Source organism: Neovison vison, chromosome 6 (genome assembly GCF_020171115.1).
Source record: "Neovison vison isolate M4711 chromosome 6, ASM_NN_V1, whole genome shotgun sequence".
Classification (NCBI taxonomy): domain Eukaryota; kingdom Metazoa; phylum Chordata; class Mammalia; order Carnivora; family Mustelidae; genus Neogale; species Neogale vison.
The window spans coordinates 209,359,732-209,377,605 of record NC_058096.1 but is presented as its reverse complement, the minus strand read 5'-3'; the positions used below and the strand labels follow the sequence as shown (position 1 = coordinate 209,377,605).

At 42.8% G+C, this 17,874-nt stretch overlaps 2 protein-coding genes and 1 pseudogene across 2 annotated transcripts in view; 2 read left to right on the top strand and 1 right to left on the bottom strand.

Moving 5' to 3' along the window:
• Positions 1-1,169: 1,169 nt before the first annotated feature.
• Positions 1,170-6,161, bottom strand: KIAA1143 (KIAA1143 ortholog). The gene is made up of 3 exons (XM_044253762.1): positions 5,990-6,161; positions 2,205-2,349; positions 1,170-1,519 (listed from the first exon to the last, which is right to left on the bottom strand). Exons 1-3 carry the CDS (start codon positions 6,095-6,097, stop codon positions 1,305-1,307), a joined length of 468 nt encoding a protein of 155 aa, XP_044109697.1. The 5' UTR covers positions 6,098-6,161; the 3' UTR covers positions 1,170-1,304.
• Positions 6,162-6,262: 101 nt separating this feature from the next.
• Positions 6,263-17,874, top strand: part of KIF15 (kinesin family member 15) — a 73,019-nt gene continuing 61,407 nt past the window's right edge. The window contains exons 1-2 of the mRNA XM_044253761.1: positions 6,263-6,376; positions 17,317-17,359. Coding sequence (XP_044109696.1) covers positions 6,358-6,376; positions 17,317-17,359 — 62 coding nt within the window. The 5' untranslated portion in view covers positions 6,263-6,357. The remainder of the gene's footprint in view (positions 6,377-17,316; positions 17,360-17,874) is intronic.
• On the top strand, positions 14,837-15,156 carry LOC122910919 (annotated as a pseudogene).

The window sequence follows — 17,874 nt, the reverse complement described above, 5'->3', positions numbered from 1 at the left end:
CTACAGTTTTGTTGTAGCCTGTATGTCCTGAATTGCAATCATCCACTATTCTCAAATAAGCCCATAATGCTGATAAAATAATTGGCTTTTATTTTTGAGGCTGACAAATTCTTGGAGCACAACACTAAAGGGGGCCTCTTAAGGGAATAGGAGGGCAGGAGACATTGAATTCTCAGGTGTCAGCAAGCAGTATTACTGACTACAGTTTTTGGTTTATTCTCATGTATCAAGTCCTGAGGTTGGCAGTCTGTGGGTGGTGCAGTAGCTCCTTGAAACATGCTATCAGGATCCAAGTGCCTTGAGTCTTTCCACTAAACCAGCCACAGAAAGGATCTGCCTTCCTTAGGCCAAAAAAATGGCTCCAGTACTCCCAGGTTTCATGTATGTGCTCCTGGATGTAGCAGGATGTAGAGAGAAGGACAAAGGTTCAAGCTTGCCAGATCTGCTTTCTTGTATCAAACACCTTGTAGCTTTATAAAGCAGACTTCTATTTGTATCTCTCTTTTCTACAGTGTATTAACTACAGTCTCCATGTTATACATTAGATCCTCTCTTCTGTCAAGATCACTTGTGTTAGAAGCTCACTTGTACAAGATCCATTTTTATTTCTCAAATTGCCAGAGCTGTGATATAGCTACCTTTAGCAGGAGCTGGGGAGGTATTCTTAACTAGGCATATTATCATCTTCCTCGAAAGTGGGCTTCTGCTAATGAAGATGCAATAGGTGCTCTGTTCAATGACAAAATCCTCTATAGCAATTAAGTTTCTGAACTTTACCGGTCTGGAAAAATGCTCAGAATATAAAGTTATGTGAGAAGCAGGACAGAAAACATACACAAAATAATCTCAATTTTGTTTAAAAAATATAATTTACATACATACATATCCCACATGTGGGAGTTCCAAAATGTTAATAATAGTTAATATCTACAGAGTTAGCCTCATGTCAAAGGGGTATTGATAGACAAAATTTTTATCATACTCATTTTTTAATGAATTTTCTTTTCTTTCTTTCTTTTTTTTTTTTTTTAAAGATTTTATTTATTTACTTGACAGACAGAGATCGTAGGCAGAGAGGCAGGCAGAGAGAGAAGAGGAAGCAGGCTCCGACGCAGGGCTCGATCCCAGGACCCCGGGATCACGACCCGAGCCGAAGGCAGAGGCTTCAACCCACTGAGCCACCCAGGTGCCCCTGTGAATTTTCTATAATGAATTTGTGTCATCTTTAAATAGAAATAAAAAAGTGTCACTTTAGAAAACACCCTATATACTCTTAAGGAAGACTAAGTCCAAAATATTTACACTTACTGACTTTCATCCTCATTGTCAAAAGAAAGGAGGCAACTGTTTTTGACTTGCTTTTGTGAGTTCTTTTTAACTGAGTCCTGCTTATTAATTTCATCTTCATTTGCCTTCTTCTTTTTCGAGCTTGCTGTTAGACCTGAATATTTTTCATCCGAGGAACGCTTGACCGGTTTTCGATACATAATTCTTCCATCAACTACAGCCGGTTCTTCATCTGCAGCAAAAACAAAGTTAAGGAACTTTCTTCTCTCATTATTTTGTCTTTATTAGAGACTCCAATGGCAAGAAGATCTCAGATGGCATTTAAGGATGTTCTGAGTCAGTTCAGTCCAGTCTTCTCCACTGTTTCTATTTTCTAGCTACACCCACAAGACATGCAGTCCCTTAATAAAAATTCATTTCCTAAAGTAGTCCATCATATTGCCAGTCCCCAATGAATGACAATCAGGCTGTATTTTTATGTATTATGAAAAATGATTGTTTGGAACTCCAGCATTTTTCCTTAAAATAATGTAAGAAGTATTTAGGAAACATGAAAACTATACCATATAGCATAGTTCACCTCAGGCACTTACTAAATACACCTCTGTTGACTAATGTGTAAACCTAACCATCTATTTTTTTTTTTTAAAGAAAACAGGATATTTTAATTTAAATTTGCACTTAATCCTCATAACAACCCAGTAAGATAGGTACCATTGTAAGTCTCCATTTTACTGATGAGGTACCTGAGGTTGGGAGGCAAAATAACTCGTTGAGGATCACACACCTGGTGTGAGTTAAAGCCAAAGTTTGAACCTAGGACTCTCTCCTTCGAACATACCATACTATTACATATGACAATTTCATATTCCAGGCTCTCTACAATGTTAGAAAAACCAGATTACTTTCGGACATACCTGCTTTGGCAGCCTTTATTTCTGCTTTAATCTTCATGACTTCTTCAACTGACAGGTCTCCCTTTTTTAAAACCACCACTTGGGGCTGTTCATCTTCTTTGTCACTGTGATCACCATCTTCCTCTGGGAGCTGAGGCTGGATTCTCTAGGAGAAAACACAAACACAATATGGAGGCCGCTGACCTTGAACCGAATACAACTATTATCTCTGTGACACACTGTGATGACTAACTGACAAGGGTAACTTGAATCAATAAATATATTTGGCAAAGAATTTTCAAGTAACTCTTAAGGGCCTAACCTTGCCACTCTCGGAAAGAGGTCTACTGGCCAGTTACCCTGCAGTGCCTGCCCAAAGGGATTAATTTCCTTCTCAGCAGGACCCCAGCACACAGTTCCCAGCGGCAGGGGCCTTGGTTTCATGGACTGCGAGCATTCCCAGCCTCCTCAGGGCCTGCTGAACCACAACTGTTCTCTCTGCTCTCATCAACTGTTTTCACTTCCATCTCTTCTCAAAGCCTGACCAAAAAAAATAACCTCAAAGTAGAGAAAGCAGCAAGTAAAAGGTTGTCTCTCCCCTACCTCTGATGATCTCTCTTCCCTTCCAAGGGCTTCAGTTTGGTGGGCATCCTATCAGCTGTTTTCTAAGTGTATAAAGAATGAGAAAGTATAGGGGCGCCTGGGTGGCTCAGTGGGTTAAAGCCTCTGCCTTCAGCTCAGGTCATGATCTCAGGGTCCTGGGATCAAGCCCCACATCGGGCTCTCTGCTCAGCAGGGAGCCTGCTTCCCCCTCTCTCTCTGCCTGCCTCTCTGACTACTTGTGCCTGTCTGTCAAATAAATAAATAAAATCTTAAAAAAAAAAAAAGAATGAGAAAGTATAGAAAACATTCTGTATACAAACAGAACACGTACATAGTACTATGTGACTTGCTTTCTTTTCTTTATGAAATTTCCCCAACATAAAAAAGTACAGAGAATACCAAAAGAAACCATGTATTCAGTATATATATGTAACAAGGGTTAAACTTTGGCCAGTTGATTCAGAATTTTGAAAAATGATAGATACCATAAAAGGCCCCTCCAACTCTTTTACTCAAAAATATATTTGTATAATGCCTAGGAATTATCTATTAACATGGAATTACCTATTTTAAAGACTTTTTAAAAAGATTTTATTTATCTGTCAGAGAGCGAGTGAGAGTGTACAAGCAGGGGGAGCGGCAGGCAGAGGGAGCAGCAAGCTTCCTGTTGAGCAAGGAGTTCCATGAAGGGCTTGATCCCAGGTCCTGGGATCATGACCTGAGCCAAAGGCAGATCTTAACCGACAGAGCCACCCAGGCACCCCTAAAAATAGAATCTTTAAAAAAAAATTCTTGGGTTCATTAGCTTGAGAATCACTAATTCTGCTCTTCTCTTTTTGTTTCTATGACTGGCCAGAAAATAAGAGAAATGGTCAAAGAAACAGTGACTGTTCAAAGCCACTCCTGAATTAATGCTCAAGAACATGAATAAGGTCATTTAATTCTATTATATAATCATTTCCCATGAAACTCTTCTTTTTGTTAGCACATCACTAGAACGCTGGTTTCTCAAACACAGAAACAGGGGTTATCCCTCTATGGAAAAGTCTCTTAATTTAGTCAGTTAGTCTAAATCACTGATATGAATTGGAAAGTGCCCCCACCCCAAGTTCTCCTAAAATAGCATTCCAAGCTAGAATCTTCAAGGTGTTAACTATGTACACATGATCATCACAAGGACCTCAAGCAAACGATAAAAAGGTCTCATATTCTCCTCATTGCTAAATCCATGTCTCTTTCCTCAAACCTCATCCTCTTTCTCATTCTCACTGTTTTGGGGCCTGAGGAATCAACTACTCCCTGATCATGTTATCTCTACCCCAAAATGGCTCCTTGTCGGCTACTGAATAGGCCATGTGGTCTCCCCCTCCAACAGTTCCTCAGTCACCTCTATACACAGTCCAAGACTGACCATCATTTTTTCTTTTTCTTTTTTTTTTTTAAATTTTTTTTTTTTTTTTTAAGATTTTATTTTATTTATTTGAGAGAGACAGTGAGAGAGAGAATGAGCGAGGAGAAGGTCAGAGAGCGAAGCAGACTCCCCATGGAGCTGGGAGCCTGATGTGGGACTCGATCCCGGGACTCCAGGATCACGCCCTGAGCCGGAGGCAGTCGTTTAACCAACTGCGCCACCCAGGCGTCCCTCATTTTTTCTTTTTAAGATTTTAGTTTTAAGCAATCTCTAACACCCAATGTATGGCTCCAACCTACAACCCTGAGATCAAGAGTCACATGCTCCACTGACTGAGCCAGCCAGGTACCTCACTGACTCACCATCTCTACACTTTCATCCATCCTTCCTCCCATCTCTACCTGCTGTCTTACCCATTCTCAAAATTCAATCTAAGTAGCCCTTCCTCCATAAGGTCTTGCCTGATAAGCACAGGCAATACAAATGGTCACCTACTCCCTGGTGCCAGGCACTGTGCCAGGTGCTGGGAAAATACAGAAAGATTAAGATACTAACTTCGAGAATTTGGTTTAGTGTTGGAGATACCCAGGAAAGCAAGTAGTTGCACTGCAAAATGACGAATACCCCAGATATGGGCAAAGTGAAGAGAAACACAGAGGAAAAGTAACGGTTCAGAGGGGTTTTGAAGAGGTTCACAGAAGTGTAACCTGTGAAGGCAGAGAGGAGGCAGGAAGGAAGGTTTTAAAAGAATACAGTATTTTGTAGATCGATCTCTTTGTCCTTTCAGAGCTCGGCACAAAGTCTGGATTTAGCACATACTCACTGGCTTGAATAATTTCACACAAGTCAATCTTGTTTCCTTTACTAAGCTCTAAGTGACTTGGGGAGTGGGTATTAGTGAAAGTACTAGACACAGAGTGCTAAATAATTATTTAGCCACACAATCCCTAAGCCTAACAGTCTCTTCCCATTAAAAGAAGTAGGGCAGGTTTTGGTGTGAACCAGTTGGATACTGGGAGGGCTCGGAAGTTGATTCCCACCGATCCTCATCCCTAAACTGTCCAGGTGTTGCTCTTTCCTGAAGCTCCTATTCTTAGATCCAGGATATTCTTTTTTTTTTTTTTTTAAAGATTTTATTTATTTGACAGAGAGAGAGATCACAAGTAGGCGGGGAGAGAGAGAGAGAGAGAGAGATGCAGGCTCCCTGCTGAGCAGAAGGACCCCAGGACCCTGAGATCATGACCCGAGCCAAAGGAAGTAGCTTAACCCACTGAGCCACCCAGGCGCCCCTAGATCCAGGATATTCTTAAATATGCTTTTTTTTTGGGGGGGGGCGGTAAAAAACAAAGCATAAAAATGGATCCAGGCACTCTCCCAAAGATGCTCCGGACTCCAGGCTTAGGACATCAGATCATTTGATTGAGTGGCCTCTGTTTCTTTATCTGGAACACAGGACTAAGTTACCACTCACCCTGCTAACTATAGGTTTTGGGTTTAGCAAATAATACGAGAGAGAAAAGTGATCCTTTAACCATCTCCCAGGGACAAAGCGCTCTACCGGGGTGAAGTCATTTCCAAGAACACAACAACACTAAGATAAACGACAAACATCTTCCTGGGCATACCAAACTATAGCTGTTTGAAGAAGACCAGCCTGGGGACTGAGGCCCATCCGGATTCTGGGCTGGGCACAGGTTGAAAGGAGGGATCCCTCACTGCCCGGCCTCCAAGTCGAGACAGAAGCCGGAAGTGGAAGGGCGTTTCTGAGATAACGCGACTGGCCTGGGCTCACCTTGGTTTCCACGGTAGGGCCCTCCCTGTAGCCGACCCGTTCCTTGAAGCGAGCCAGGAACGCCGGTTCGGCTGGCCGCACGTACGAAACCTGGTTCCGCTTGCTCATAGCTGCTCGGGGGAAAACAGGTTCCCAGAGCCGCCTGGTGACGGTACATTGGCGACGGCGCCTACTCGTGACGTCACGTCGTCCACGCCCCCTGGCCAGAGGCCGGGCAACATGGCGGCCTCCTTGCTGGCGTCAACGTTCGACCCGAGCGCCAAATTCAAATTTGCGGCCATCTTGAGCGGGGGGAATCTCGGCGCCTCGCGTGGTTGGAAGTGAGGGTATCCGGTGCGCTGGTCTCGGGATTCAGGGGTGAGGGCGCCATGGCGCCCGGCTGCAAAAGTAAGTAAAGACTCCCGGGCTTCATGACCCCGTCCCGGCCCCTAGATACAGCAGTGAAGGGCGGCCCTCCCCGCCCAGGGTTCCCGGCTGGGCGTGAAGGGCAGGAGCGGACTGAGCGGCGCGGGGCGTTTGGGATCTCTGTGTCCCTCAGACAGACAGTGTTTGGCTGGCACACTTGTTCTCCCTTCCATCTGTGCATTGGGCCCGTGTCACGAGCCAGGCACAGTTGTAGACGCTTGGGCTGAGCGGTGAACCAGAGAGCCCTCCTGCAGGAGCTTGCGCCCGGGACCTGCAGGTTTCTCCCTTCCCGTTCTCGGTTCTGCTCTTTCGTCGCTGCCCTATTCCGGTGTCCCTAGTGGGGCTGCCTGTACTTACCCCTGCCTGAGGTTCTCCGCTCCTTCTGGCTCTCACCACCTTCTGCGTATTTCCACACTATTGACTATCATGAAGGGGAGAACTTACTCCTGTTCCAAGCACATCTTTGTCTTCTGGAGGGCTTGCTGTCGAATCTCTTTAGATAAGCCCAGGGTTATCACAAATCCCTATTTTTCTTTTCAAGGGGACTCGTCGGTTTCTTCCTGTTTTCTTGGAGGGGAGGACTGCCAGTTTTCGCTTTTGATAAACCCTCACTATATTTAAACCCTTAATTTTCACTAAAATCTTAGTCTTTTGCCGTTCTTGTTTACGTGCTCCGTCTCTTACGTTTCCTAATCCTTTTAGGAATCTTGTTTTTTAAAGCCGATTTTGAGCTAATTCGGTGGATCTCGGTGAATGGTACTATTTGGTAATGAGGAGAGGCCTATGTTAGAAGATTGGAGAAACTGAATTTGGGGGCTCTAAGGAGACTTTCGACAACGTTAATGCTTCAAGCTGTCAGTTGTAATTGTGTTCCGATGTCTTTGTTTCATTAACTTTCTAGGTCATCACACTATTCACTGCCTACTCACCGTGCTCTCTTTTTCCGCCCAAAATGTTTCTCTTCTGTCGTCATTTTCAGTATGCAGGGAATAGTAGCACACAAATTTTTACGTTTTTGGACTGAAATGTGCACCGGGGTTCCTGCACAACCACAGTATTTGTTCTGCAAATCTGGACTCAAACAAGAGAATTTGATATCTGTGATATAATTAGAGCATCTGCTTACATAATGGAAAGTGATGTTTGTATGTCACTGTCTATTAAAGGACTCTGTCTGGCCTGCGTACATCACTTTCTGGGAAGTGATGAGAACAAGGGTATTGATAACTCCCATGTGTGAAAATGATCATTTCCATGGGGAACTCTTCTGTTCTTGCAGTCTGTAAGCAATGTTGAGGTTGATGACATCCCATCGTGCTGCGAATGTTGCGTGAATGTTCGTGCGTGAATGTTTGTGCTGCGTGCTTTCCCAGCAGCCCAGAGATCTGGAGCCTGCATTGGGGAACTCAGCTGGTGCTGTCCACAACTTTTACTTTTGTGCCGGTGACGCCATTGGCACCATGGGTTGCTGACTGTGAAATCAGAGAAATGAGAGTGTGAAGTACAATCCTAATGAAATTAAGTTTAAGGTTCTGTTTCTGAACTTAATCATATTTGGTCAAATGTTCCATAGGTATTTATCTAGACTGCAGAGTAAAACATTATGGTTTTTTTTTTTTTTTAACAGCAGGAAGACTTAAAAAAAAAAATAATGCTTTTTGAGGATTAATATACATACAGCAAAGGACACAAATCTTAAGAATACTGTGTGATAAATTTTTTTTTAAGGTTTTTTTTTTATTTGTCAGAGAGAGAGAGAGAGCGCACAAGCATGGAGAGGAGCAGGCAGAGGGAGAAGTATCCTCCCTGCTGAGCAAGGGGCTCCATCCCAGGACCCTGGGATCCTGACCTGAGCCACCCAGATGTCCTATGCGATGAATTTTACATACGAATACACATTCTTGTCACTGCCACCAAAAACAAGAAATAGAATGATCTCTGTGGGGCACCTGGTGGCTCAATGGGTTAAAGCCTCTGACTTCAGCTCAGGTCATGATCCCAGGGTCCTGGGATCGAGCCCCGTAACGGGCTCTGCTTGGCGGGGAACGTGCTTCCCTTCCTCTCTCTCTGCCTGCCTCTCTGCCTACCTGAGATCTCTGTCAAATAAATAAATAAAATCTTAAAAAAAAAAATGATTTCTGTGCCCAGAAAGTTCCTGGGATCCTTCCTAGTTAGCAACTATACTGATTTCCATCACTGTTGACTAGTTTTGCCTATCATGTAAATGGTACAGTATTTATCTTTTTGTTTTGGCTTTCTATTGAAGCTTACATCTGAGCACTGCTTATATGTCATCTGCAGCAAGTAATTCTTTTACATTGCTGCTGACTGTTCCATCCTGGTAATATGCCACAATTTGTTTATTCTTTTGATGTACATTTGGGTTTCTAGATGGATGATTATGAATAAAGCTGCTGTAAATATTCCTCAACATATTTTAAGGTAGTTGCATCAAAGACCTCAGAGCTAAAAGAATTTTACAATGAAGGACCCTTGTGTCAACCTTTGGCAGCAGCCACATGATGAATTTTTATATTCTGTTTATCCTTTGCTTAAGATACAGCATACTGAAGGGGTTAAAAGTATGAGCTCTGGGAGCGCCTGTGTGGCTCAGTGAGTTAAGCCTCTGCCTTCGGCTCAGGTCATGGTCTCAGGGTCTTGGGATCGAGCCCCGCATCAGGCTCTTTGCCCAGCAGGGAACCTTCTTCCCCCGCCCTTTCTGCCTGCCTCTCTGCCTACTTGTGATCTCTCTCTCTCTCTGTCAAATCGATAAATAAATCTTAAAAAAAAAAAAAAAAAGAGTATGAGCTCTGGATCCTGAATGCCTGGGTGCAAACGGCAGCATTTCTCAGTGACAGCATTGCCTCAGCACTCAATTAGGCTTAATGCTAGAACTACCTCTGTGTAATTTTTTGTTTCATTTTATCTCAGTATTGGCTTACTAACTTGGCTTTTTTCTTTTCTTTAGTAAACATTTCATTTTGGAGTAATTGAGGTTTACAGAAAAGTTGTAACACATGTTCATCCGGTATCTTCTTGACTTGGCTAGACCACCAGGTGCTGTACGGACTCCCCTCCCTCCACTTCAGACTGGAATCTCTAGGCAGTTGAGCTGGGGAAACTGGAAGGGCTCACTGCCTTTGTTTCCCACTCTCAGGGCCACTTTACTGTGCTGTCTGTTGTCCAGTGTCTGAAACTTACTGTGTGTTTTTTCCCAGTTTCCTAGTTACTTAAGAGAGGGCAGTCAATCCAGTCTGTTACTCCATCACGGCCTTAAGCAGAAGTCTGGGTCTCAGTGTTATTTATTTGACAGATAAAGATCACAAGTAGGCAGAGAGGCAGGCAGAGAGAAAGGAGGAAGCAGGCTCCCCGCTGAGCGGAGAGCCCGATGTGGGGCTCGATCCCAGGACTCTGGGATCATGACCTGAGTCGAAGGCAGAGGCTTTAACCCACCGAGCCACCCAGGTGGCCCCATAAATTGGTGGCTTTTAAACAGTGGACACTTATTTCTCACAGTTCTGGAGTCTGGGAAGTCTAAGATCATGGTGTCTGTGTATTTGGTGTCTGGTGAGGGCTTACTTCCTCACCGATGCTCTCTTTTTGCTATAATCTCACATGGTGGAAGGGAGGAGCTACATAAAGTGTCTTTTATGTGCCAATCATGAGGGCCTTAACTTCAAGACCTAATCACTTTCCAGGGGTCCCCACCTCCTAATACCACAACCTGGGGTTTAGGCTATCACCATATGAATTTTGGGGAGATACAAACATTCATACCACAGCAGTGATAAAGAGATGACTTATTCATCATTTGTATAGAATTAAAGGTTGACTGCTTTTAGTGTGGTACAATGCCTTTATTTTTCTTTCATATTTAAAGATCTTTCATTTATTATAGAGCAAGCATGAGCTGGGGAAAAGGGCAGAGGCAGAGGGAGAAGCAGACTCCACGCTGAGCAGGGAGCCCAATTCGGGGCTCGATCCCAGGACCCTGAGATCATGATCTGAGCCAAAGGAAGACGCTTAACCAACTGAACCACCCAGGTGCCCCACAGCGTGGTACACTGCCTTTAGATAGCTGAGGTGTAGAAGTGTGTTTTGAACTTCTTCCCCCTACAACCTCCGGAACTAATGTGAATACTTGTCTGACTCAAGCCTTTGTATTTTTTGCTTACCTTTTCTGCTGTCAGGATATGTGACCCCTGCTCACATCATTTGTTCTAATCTCTGTTTTCCTCTTTACCAAACTCTTCATAAGAATCAGACTTAAGCTTTCCTAACATGAAAGCCTTCCTTTCGTATTCTGGCATTCTTATTTGTTTTTATTTTTGCTAAAAGTACAGAGGGACTGTTTCTTTGCTGCCAACTCTTGTAGAAACTCTGAAGGGCAGGTGGGGAATTGGACAATCTGATCTATTTCACTTCACAGTCGTTCATTTGCTTGAGGGTATAGCTGCAAAGGGTGGTTTCCAGAGCAGTAGTTCAGTGGTGAAAATTTACTTTGAGCCTCTCTGCTATGAAATGAATAGAAATAAACAATAGAAAGAATAGAAATTAAGGGTTTTTTTCTTTCTCTTAGTATTCATTCATTCAAAGATTTACTGACTGTTCACTGTGTGTCAGGCACTGCTCTAGACAATGCTTTACAGTTAATTTGGAAGAGAAAGAGAGTAGACTAATATATATTATGGTGGCAATATATATTATTGAGGGAAAATAGGGCCAGGAAAAGGAGTTAGGGTGATAGGTGGGTGGGTGGGTGGGTAGGGAGATAAGCTGGTGTTTCCCATAATGCGAGGTCATGGAATGCCTTATTCTGAAGACAATACTTAAGTAAATGGCGGAGGAAGTGTTCCAGGCAGAAACGTGCGTGGATGCCTTTACGGCATGCGTGAAGGTCCCAAAGTGTGACTTGTTCTAGAAACAACAAGAAATCTAGTTTGGTTGTAGTGCAACAAGGAGTGTAATAGGAAATTACTCCACACTCCAAGGAGTTCTGGAGGTGGTCATGGGGGAGGCAGGTCCACTAGATCATGTAGGCTCCTTTAGGCGGTTCTAAGAACTTTGCCTTCTGGGGCACCTGAGTGGGTTAAGCCTCTGCCTTCGGTTCAGGTCATGATCTCAGAGTCCTGGGATCGAGCCCCACATTGGGCTCTCTGCTCAGTGGGGAGCCTTCTTCCCCCTCTCTCTCTGCCTGCCTCTCTGCCTACTTGTGATCTCACTCTGTCAAATAAATAAATAAAATCTTTAAAAAAAAAGAAAAAAGAACTTTGCCTTTTAACTGATTGAGATGGACAACCACTGTGGAGTTTTGAACAGAGGAGTGACTTGTTATGATATGCACATATCCTTATTTATTTTAATAGCTTTTCATTTTGCTATAATTTAAAGTTACAGAAAAATTGTGAGAGTAGTACAAAGGACCCGTGGATAATACTGTTTACCCATATTAACCATCTTGTATTTTGCCACATCCGCTTTAGCATTCTCTCTCCCTCCTCCCTCACCCTCCCTCTATACATATTTTTTATTAGCAATTTGAGAGTAAAATGGATACCTTTACCACAAAATACTTCAGTGAGTAATTTCTGTGAATAGGAGTGTTCTGTTGGCTAATCACATTACAGTGATCAAAATCAAGAAATTTTACATTGGAGGGGCGCCTGGGTGGCTCAGGGGGTTAAGCCTCTGCCTTTAGCTCAGGTCATGATCTCAGGGTCCTGGGATCGATCCCCCCCATTGGGCTCTCTGCTCAGCAGGGAGTCTGCTTCCCTCTCTGTCTCTGCCTGCCTCTCTGCCTACTTGTGATCTCTCTCTCTCTCTCTGTCAAATAAATAAATAAATAAATAAAATCTTTAAAAAAGAAAAAAGAAAGAAAAGAAATTTTACATTGGAGTGCTTAGATGGCTCATTGGGTTAAACCTCTGCCTTCAGCTCAGGTCATGATCTCAGGATCTTGGGATCGATCCCCCCCATTGGACTCTGCTCAGCAGGGAGCCTGCTTCCCACCACCCCACCTACCCCCCACCCCCTGCTTGCCTCTCTGCCTACTTGTGATCTCTCTCTCTCTGTCAAATAAATAAATAAAATCTTTCAAAAAAAAAAAAAAGAAATTTTTACATCGATATAATACTGTTATCTAACAGTTATCCACATTCCATATTTTCCTTTTATGCAGGGTCCCAATAATCTATTTTATAGTTGTTTCTCTCCAGAACCAGATCTGTCATTGTATTATTCAGTTTTTTAACAGCTTGGTTGAGATGTAAGTCAGATACCATGTAATTCACCCACATAAAAAGTAAAATGGTTTTTAGTATATGCACAGATATGTGCAACTATCAACATAGTCCATTAGAACATTTTCTTCACCTCAGAAGAAAGGTTATACCTTCAGTCCTCTTTCTTCCCCCCTCTCTACTCCCCACCAGCCCCAAGTAACAGCTCCTCTCTTCGTTATTCAGAGTGGCATAGTAAAGTCTCTGGCTGTTATTGTTCAATTGTCTATTTCTCCCTAATTTTCTGTCCATTTTTTCTTCGTGTATTTTGGTGATCTGGTATTGGGTGAGTATATGTTTACATCTGAATTACCATCCTGAAGGATTGCCTTTGTATCTTTATAAAATGTCCTTTTTTATCTCCTTATCAACATTTTTTTGTGGTTTTTGATAATTTGTTTTGTCTAATACCAGTGTAGCTACTCCAGCTTTCTTGTGGTTGCCTTTTGAGTGAGATATCTTTTTTTCATTGTTTACTTCTAGTGTATTTTTATCTTTGAATCTTAAGTGTGTTTCCTGTAGGTAGTGTATAGTTGGAGCATGTTTTGTCAAGTAGTCGGGCAGTCTCTGCCTTTTAATTGGGCTATATAATCCATTCACTTGTTACTGGTATAGTTGGATTTTCATGTGTCATTTTACTTTTTGTTTTCTATGTGTCTCACATCATTTATATTCCTCGGTTCCTCCATTACTGCTTTCTTTTGGGATTTTTTTTATTATTATATTAATGGTTGCTCTAGGGTTTAACATGCTTGTCCTATCAAAATTAGCTTCAGATTTATATTAGCTTAATTCCAGTGACATAAACATTACTCCTATATAGTTCTATTCCTTCTCACCCAATTTTTGATATAGTGTTAAATATATTACATTTAATAACATTATAAACCCAACAGTGTATTGCTATAATCATTGTTTTGCCAACTTTAGTTCTTTCTTCTGGCCACCGCTTTGCTCTTACCCACCTTGTATGTATATTACATTCCCATATATTGTAGACCCAACAATACGTTATGTACATTTTATTTTATTTGTTTTCTGTAAAGACTTTATTATTTATTTATTTTTAAAAATATTTTATTTATTTATTTGACAGAGAGAGATCACAAGTAGGCAGACAGGCAGGCAGAGAGAGGGGGAGAGGAGGAAGCAGGCTCTCTGCTGAGCAGAGAGCCTGCTGTAGGGCTCTATCCCAGGACCCTGGGATCATGACCTGAGCTGAAGGCAGAGGCTTTAACCCATTGAGCCACCCAGGAGCCCCTAAAGATTTTATTTTTTTAAGTAATCTCTACAACCAGTTTGGGGCTCAGACTCACAATCCTGAGATCATGAGTCACGTGCTGCATCGACTGAGCCAGCCGGGCATCCCCATTGTGTACATTTTAAAGCAACAATACATTATATACCTTCTAAAACTTTAAAAATCAATTAAGAGAAGAAAGGAGGAAAAAATAGGCATTTGTACTGTCTTATGGGCTATTATATCTTTGAAATGTTTTCTGCTGTTTATCTTTTTTCTCCTTCTGGAGCTCCCCATTACATGTGTATTGGTGTGTTTGATCGTGTCCCACATTTTCTCTGAGGTTTGCTTTACTTCCCTTCATCCTTTTTTCTGTCTGTTCTTTTGCTTGTATAGTCTCTGTTGCTCTTTGTGTTTGCTCATTTTTTCTTCCACTGGTTTATGTATGCTGTTGGGTCCTTCTAGTGAATTTTTATTTCAGTTATTGTACTGTTTGAACTGCAGAGTTGCAATTTTTCAAAATAATGTCTATCTTTATTCCCTATTTGATGGGACATTGTCATTATACTTTCCTTTAATGCTTTAATTATGATTTTCTTCAGTTCTGTGAACATGTTTATAATGGTTGCTTTGAAGTCTCCCAACATCTGGATGCTCTGACAGGCAGTTTCTGTTGCTAGCTTCTTTTCTTCTTTTCCTGCTTAATGGCTCGTACTTCCCAGTTTCTTTGAATGCCTTGCGTTTTTTTGTTGTTGTTGTTATTGGATACTTGACATCTTAGATAATATACTGTAGCAACTTTGAATACTGGTCTCTCTCTCCTCTGGGGGCTGTTATTTGCTTGTTTGTTTAATGACTGACTGGCTCATTTTAGTGGCATCTCTTTCCCTCTCAAAATGTTAAGCCTTTGATGTTGCTCCTCAGAGCTTTGCACAGTGGCAGTATCGTAGCCAATGAGGTTTATCCGAGGCGCGATTATTGCTAATTGATGTTGCTCCTCAGAGAAGCCCAGCTTCGGGTATGCCCACAGTAACCCTGACGACACTGGTTTTGGTGGGGATTTATTTCCCTCTTTCCCTGACCACATTTAGTTCTTAAACTTCAGGAATACCAGCGGATTGCCCTGTTTTGAACAATGCCCGGGACACTGCCCTACAAATTTGTCTAATTAGAGTCTTCCCCACCCCCCTTTTTTGAGGGGGAGGAAGAGGGGAGAAAAGGGAATTTTTAAAAAAATGTTTATTTATTTATTTGAGAGAGGGAGAGAAAGCACAAGCAGGGAGGCAGCAGGCAGAGGGAGAAGCAGGCTCCCGGCTGAGCAAGGATCCTGATGGCAGGACTCAATCCCGGGACCCTGGGACCGTGATCTGAGCGGATGGCAGATGCTTAACTGACTGAGCCACCCAGTCGTCCGGAAAAAGGAGAATCTTAAGCAGGGTCGATACTCAGCCAGGGCTCGATCTTACAGCCCTGAGATCACGACCTGAACCAAAACCAAGAATCAGACACTTAACCAACTGAGCCACGCAAGTACCCCTGATTCCTGCCCCTTTGAAGGAAAAGTTCGTGAGGTCTGTCATGCTTGTTTTGATCCCAAGAAAGCTGCTCCCAGCTGTCTGATGCCCCAGTTCTCTCCTGTAAATTAATAGGCCTGCGGTTTTGTTTGTACCTCTCGCCACAACCTTCACTGTTCTTGAGTATGTGATGAGACTTGAACTTCTCCATGCTCTGTTGGAAATGAGGTCAGCTCCTTTGGAGCTATCTGGTTTATGATCTGTTTCTCTCCTGAGGCAAAATCTCTGAGCCTAGATTCTGGAGCTAGGGGTAGGGAGAAGATCGCCTTCTTTCAGAGTGACACGTCTGCTCTAGTTGCTGAGTATTTGATGGGGAGGGGAGTGTTTGTGTATGTGTGTGGCAGCTGGGGTCCCTTTGACTTGCCTCTCCTAGTGTAGAACCACTACCTTGTGAGCCAGACCGAGGGTGATCAGGGTCCCAATGTTCTCAGTACACTATGTCCAAGGTACAGCCTCATTCCATGAGTGGAGGCTGAGTGGGAGAAGGGAACCCCCTTCTCTCAACCATATTTATCTGGGATTTAGCTTCAGCTAGAGGCAGAATGAGGTTATCAAACCTACCTGCTCCTGGAAGAAAGCCCTCCAAATGGAAGCTGAGGGAGGGGAGGAGGATCCTTGTGTTCTTGGCTGTGCAGTCTGGAGTAGAGCCGCCAGCGTGCTGGGCTGGAAGGGAGGGACCTTGGTTGAACTGCCATAGATTCTCACCTTCATTGTGGAATATTTGTTGATCTTCTTGGCTCGATGTTTTTTCATTTGTCTCTTTGCCTTTATGGCTGTTACTAGAGACCGTAAATGTTTTTGTTTGTTTGTTTGTTTTGTTTTCTGTCTTTTATTTTACCAGTTTTACTGGGCAGTGGGTCAATGGAGTTCCTCATGCAGCCATGCTGAAAGTTGATCTCTGGGTTCTTTTTTAGCATTCATTCTGCCTTCTGGGTTAAGAATAGGTGGGAGTCTGGGGATAAGGGAATGAAGAAGAGAAGCAGGGAAACTTGTTGTAATAACTCAAATGAGGGATGTTGCTGGCTTGATTCCATAGCATTATTTGACCAGAAGTTATAGGATTCTGGATGTATTTTGATGGTAGAGCCAAAGATTGGCTAACAGGTTAGATATGAAGTATGAGGAAGAAAGGGGTCAGGAATGACTCCAAGGCTTTTGGCCTGAGCAACTAAAAAAATGGAGTTTTTGGGGTGCCTGGGGCGCACAGTCAGTTAAGCATCCAGCTCTTGGTCTCAGCTCAGGTTGTGATCTCACGGTCCTGTGATTGGACCCTATGTTGGGCTCTGTGCTCAGCGAGAAATCTGTTTAAGACTTTGTCTCCCTCTCCCTAGATCCCTCTCCCCTGCATGCTCTTTCTTTCTCTCTCGCTCTCTCAATAAAATAAATCTTTAAAAAAAAAAAAAAGGAAGAAAGAAAGATGGAGTTGTCATTGATATGGAGAGGCATGTTTGGGATGGGTGTAGGGTGAACAGGAGTTCAGTTTTGGATAAATTAAATTTGAGACATTGCCCATTGGGCATCCACCTGGAGACGTCAAGCAGGCAATTAGATGTGAGAGTCTGCTGCTTAGGAAAGTGGTCTAGAGTTGGTAGTCATCAACATATACTTAGCATTTAAAACCATGACCTTGGGTGTCATCACAAATAGAGTGGATGCAGATAGAATAGAAGGAAGATCAGTCTTGGGCCCTGGAAGTCCAGTTGTCAGGAAGTCGGGAAGCTGAGGAGACAGGGGAGTGTCAGCAACAGAAGACTGGGCTCGATAAGAATGAGATTTTTTTAATAGTACAATTTTAGATGCCTGTAATAACTTCTTGTCTTTTTTTCCTAGCTGAGTTACGCAATGTGACAAATTGTCAGTCTAGCCAACCAAGGTAAGGAAAAAAATCTCGTTGATGAGACCAAAAGAATTAGGGATATAGTGTTCCTAAAACAACCATTTAGCATAGGTAGGGGTACTTGTTTCAGAATTAAGCTTGGACCTCAGCCACCTAGAAATCTGGAAACATCACACTTCTTCCCCAACCCACCCCCCCTTATCCTCTCAACCTTCTGGCTAAAAGATGGAATCAGTAACATAATTCTCTCTTGGGGTGACTTATTTTATTACTGCTACTAAGAGGGAAAACAGAGACAAGCAGTGCTTGGAGCTCCATAGAATCAACTCTCTTTGAGTTGATTTCAAATAAAAGCTTATGAAGATGAGTATTGTATCATGAAACAAATCAGTGAAGGGTGTGAGTCATGTGAGACTCTTTTAGAAGAGGTAAATGTATGGGTAGATTGGGGCTTTGTTGGGGAAACTCAGTATGGAAACATTAGAGGCAATGTAAGACTCAGATCCTTTTTTAGTTTTCCCAGTAAACTTAGGCTGGTACATTTCTTGTCT

Bases quoted from the DNA above. Each gene is read 5' to 3' on its own strand.
- KIAA1143 (XM_044253762.1), bottom strand. From the start codon at position 6,097: ATGAGCAAGCGGAACCAGGTTTCGTACGTGCGGCCAGCCGAACCGGCG. The intron at 2,350-5,989 runs GTGAGCCCAGGC...GTTTTCTCCTAG, and splicing joins GCCCTACCGTGGAAACCAAG to AGAATCCAGCCTCAGCTCCC. The intron at 1,520-2,204 runs GTATGTCCGAAA...TTTTTGCTGCAG, and splicing joins AATAAAGGCTGCCAAAGCAG to ATGAAGAACCGGCTGTAGTT.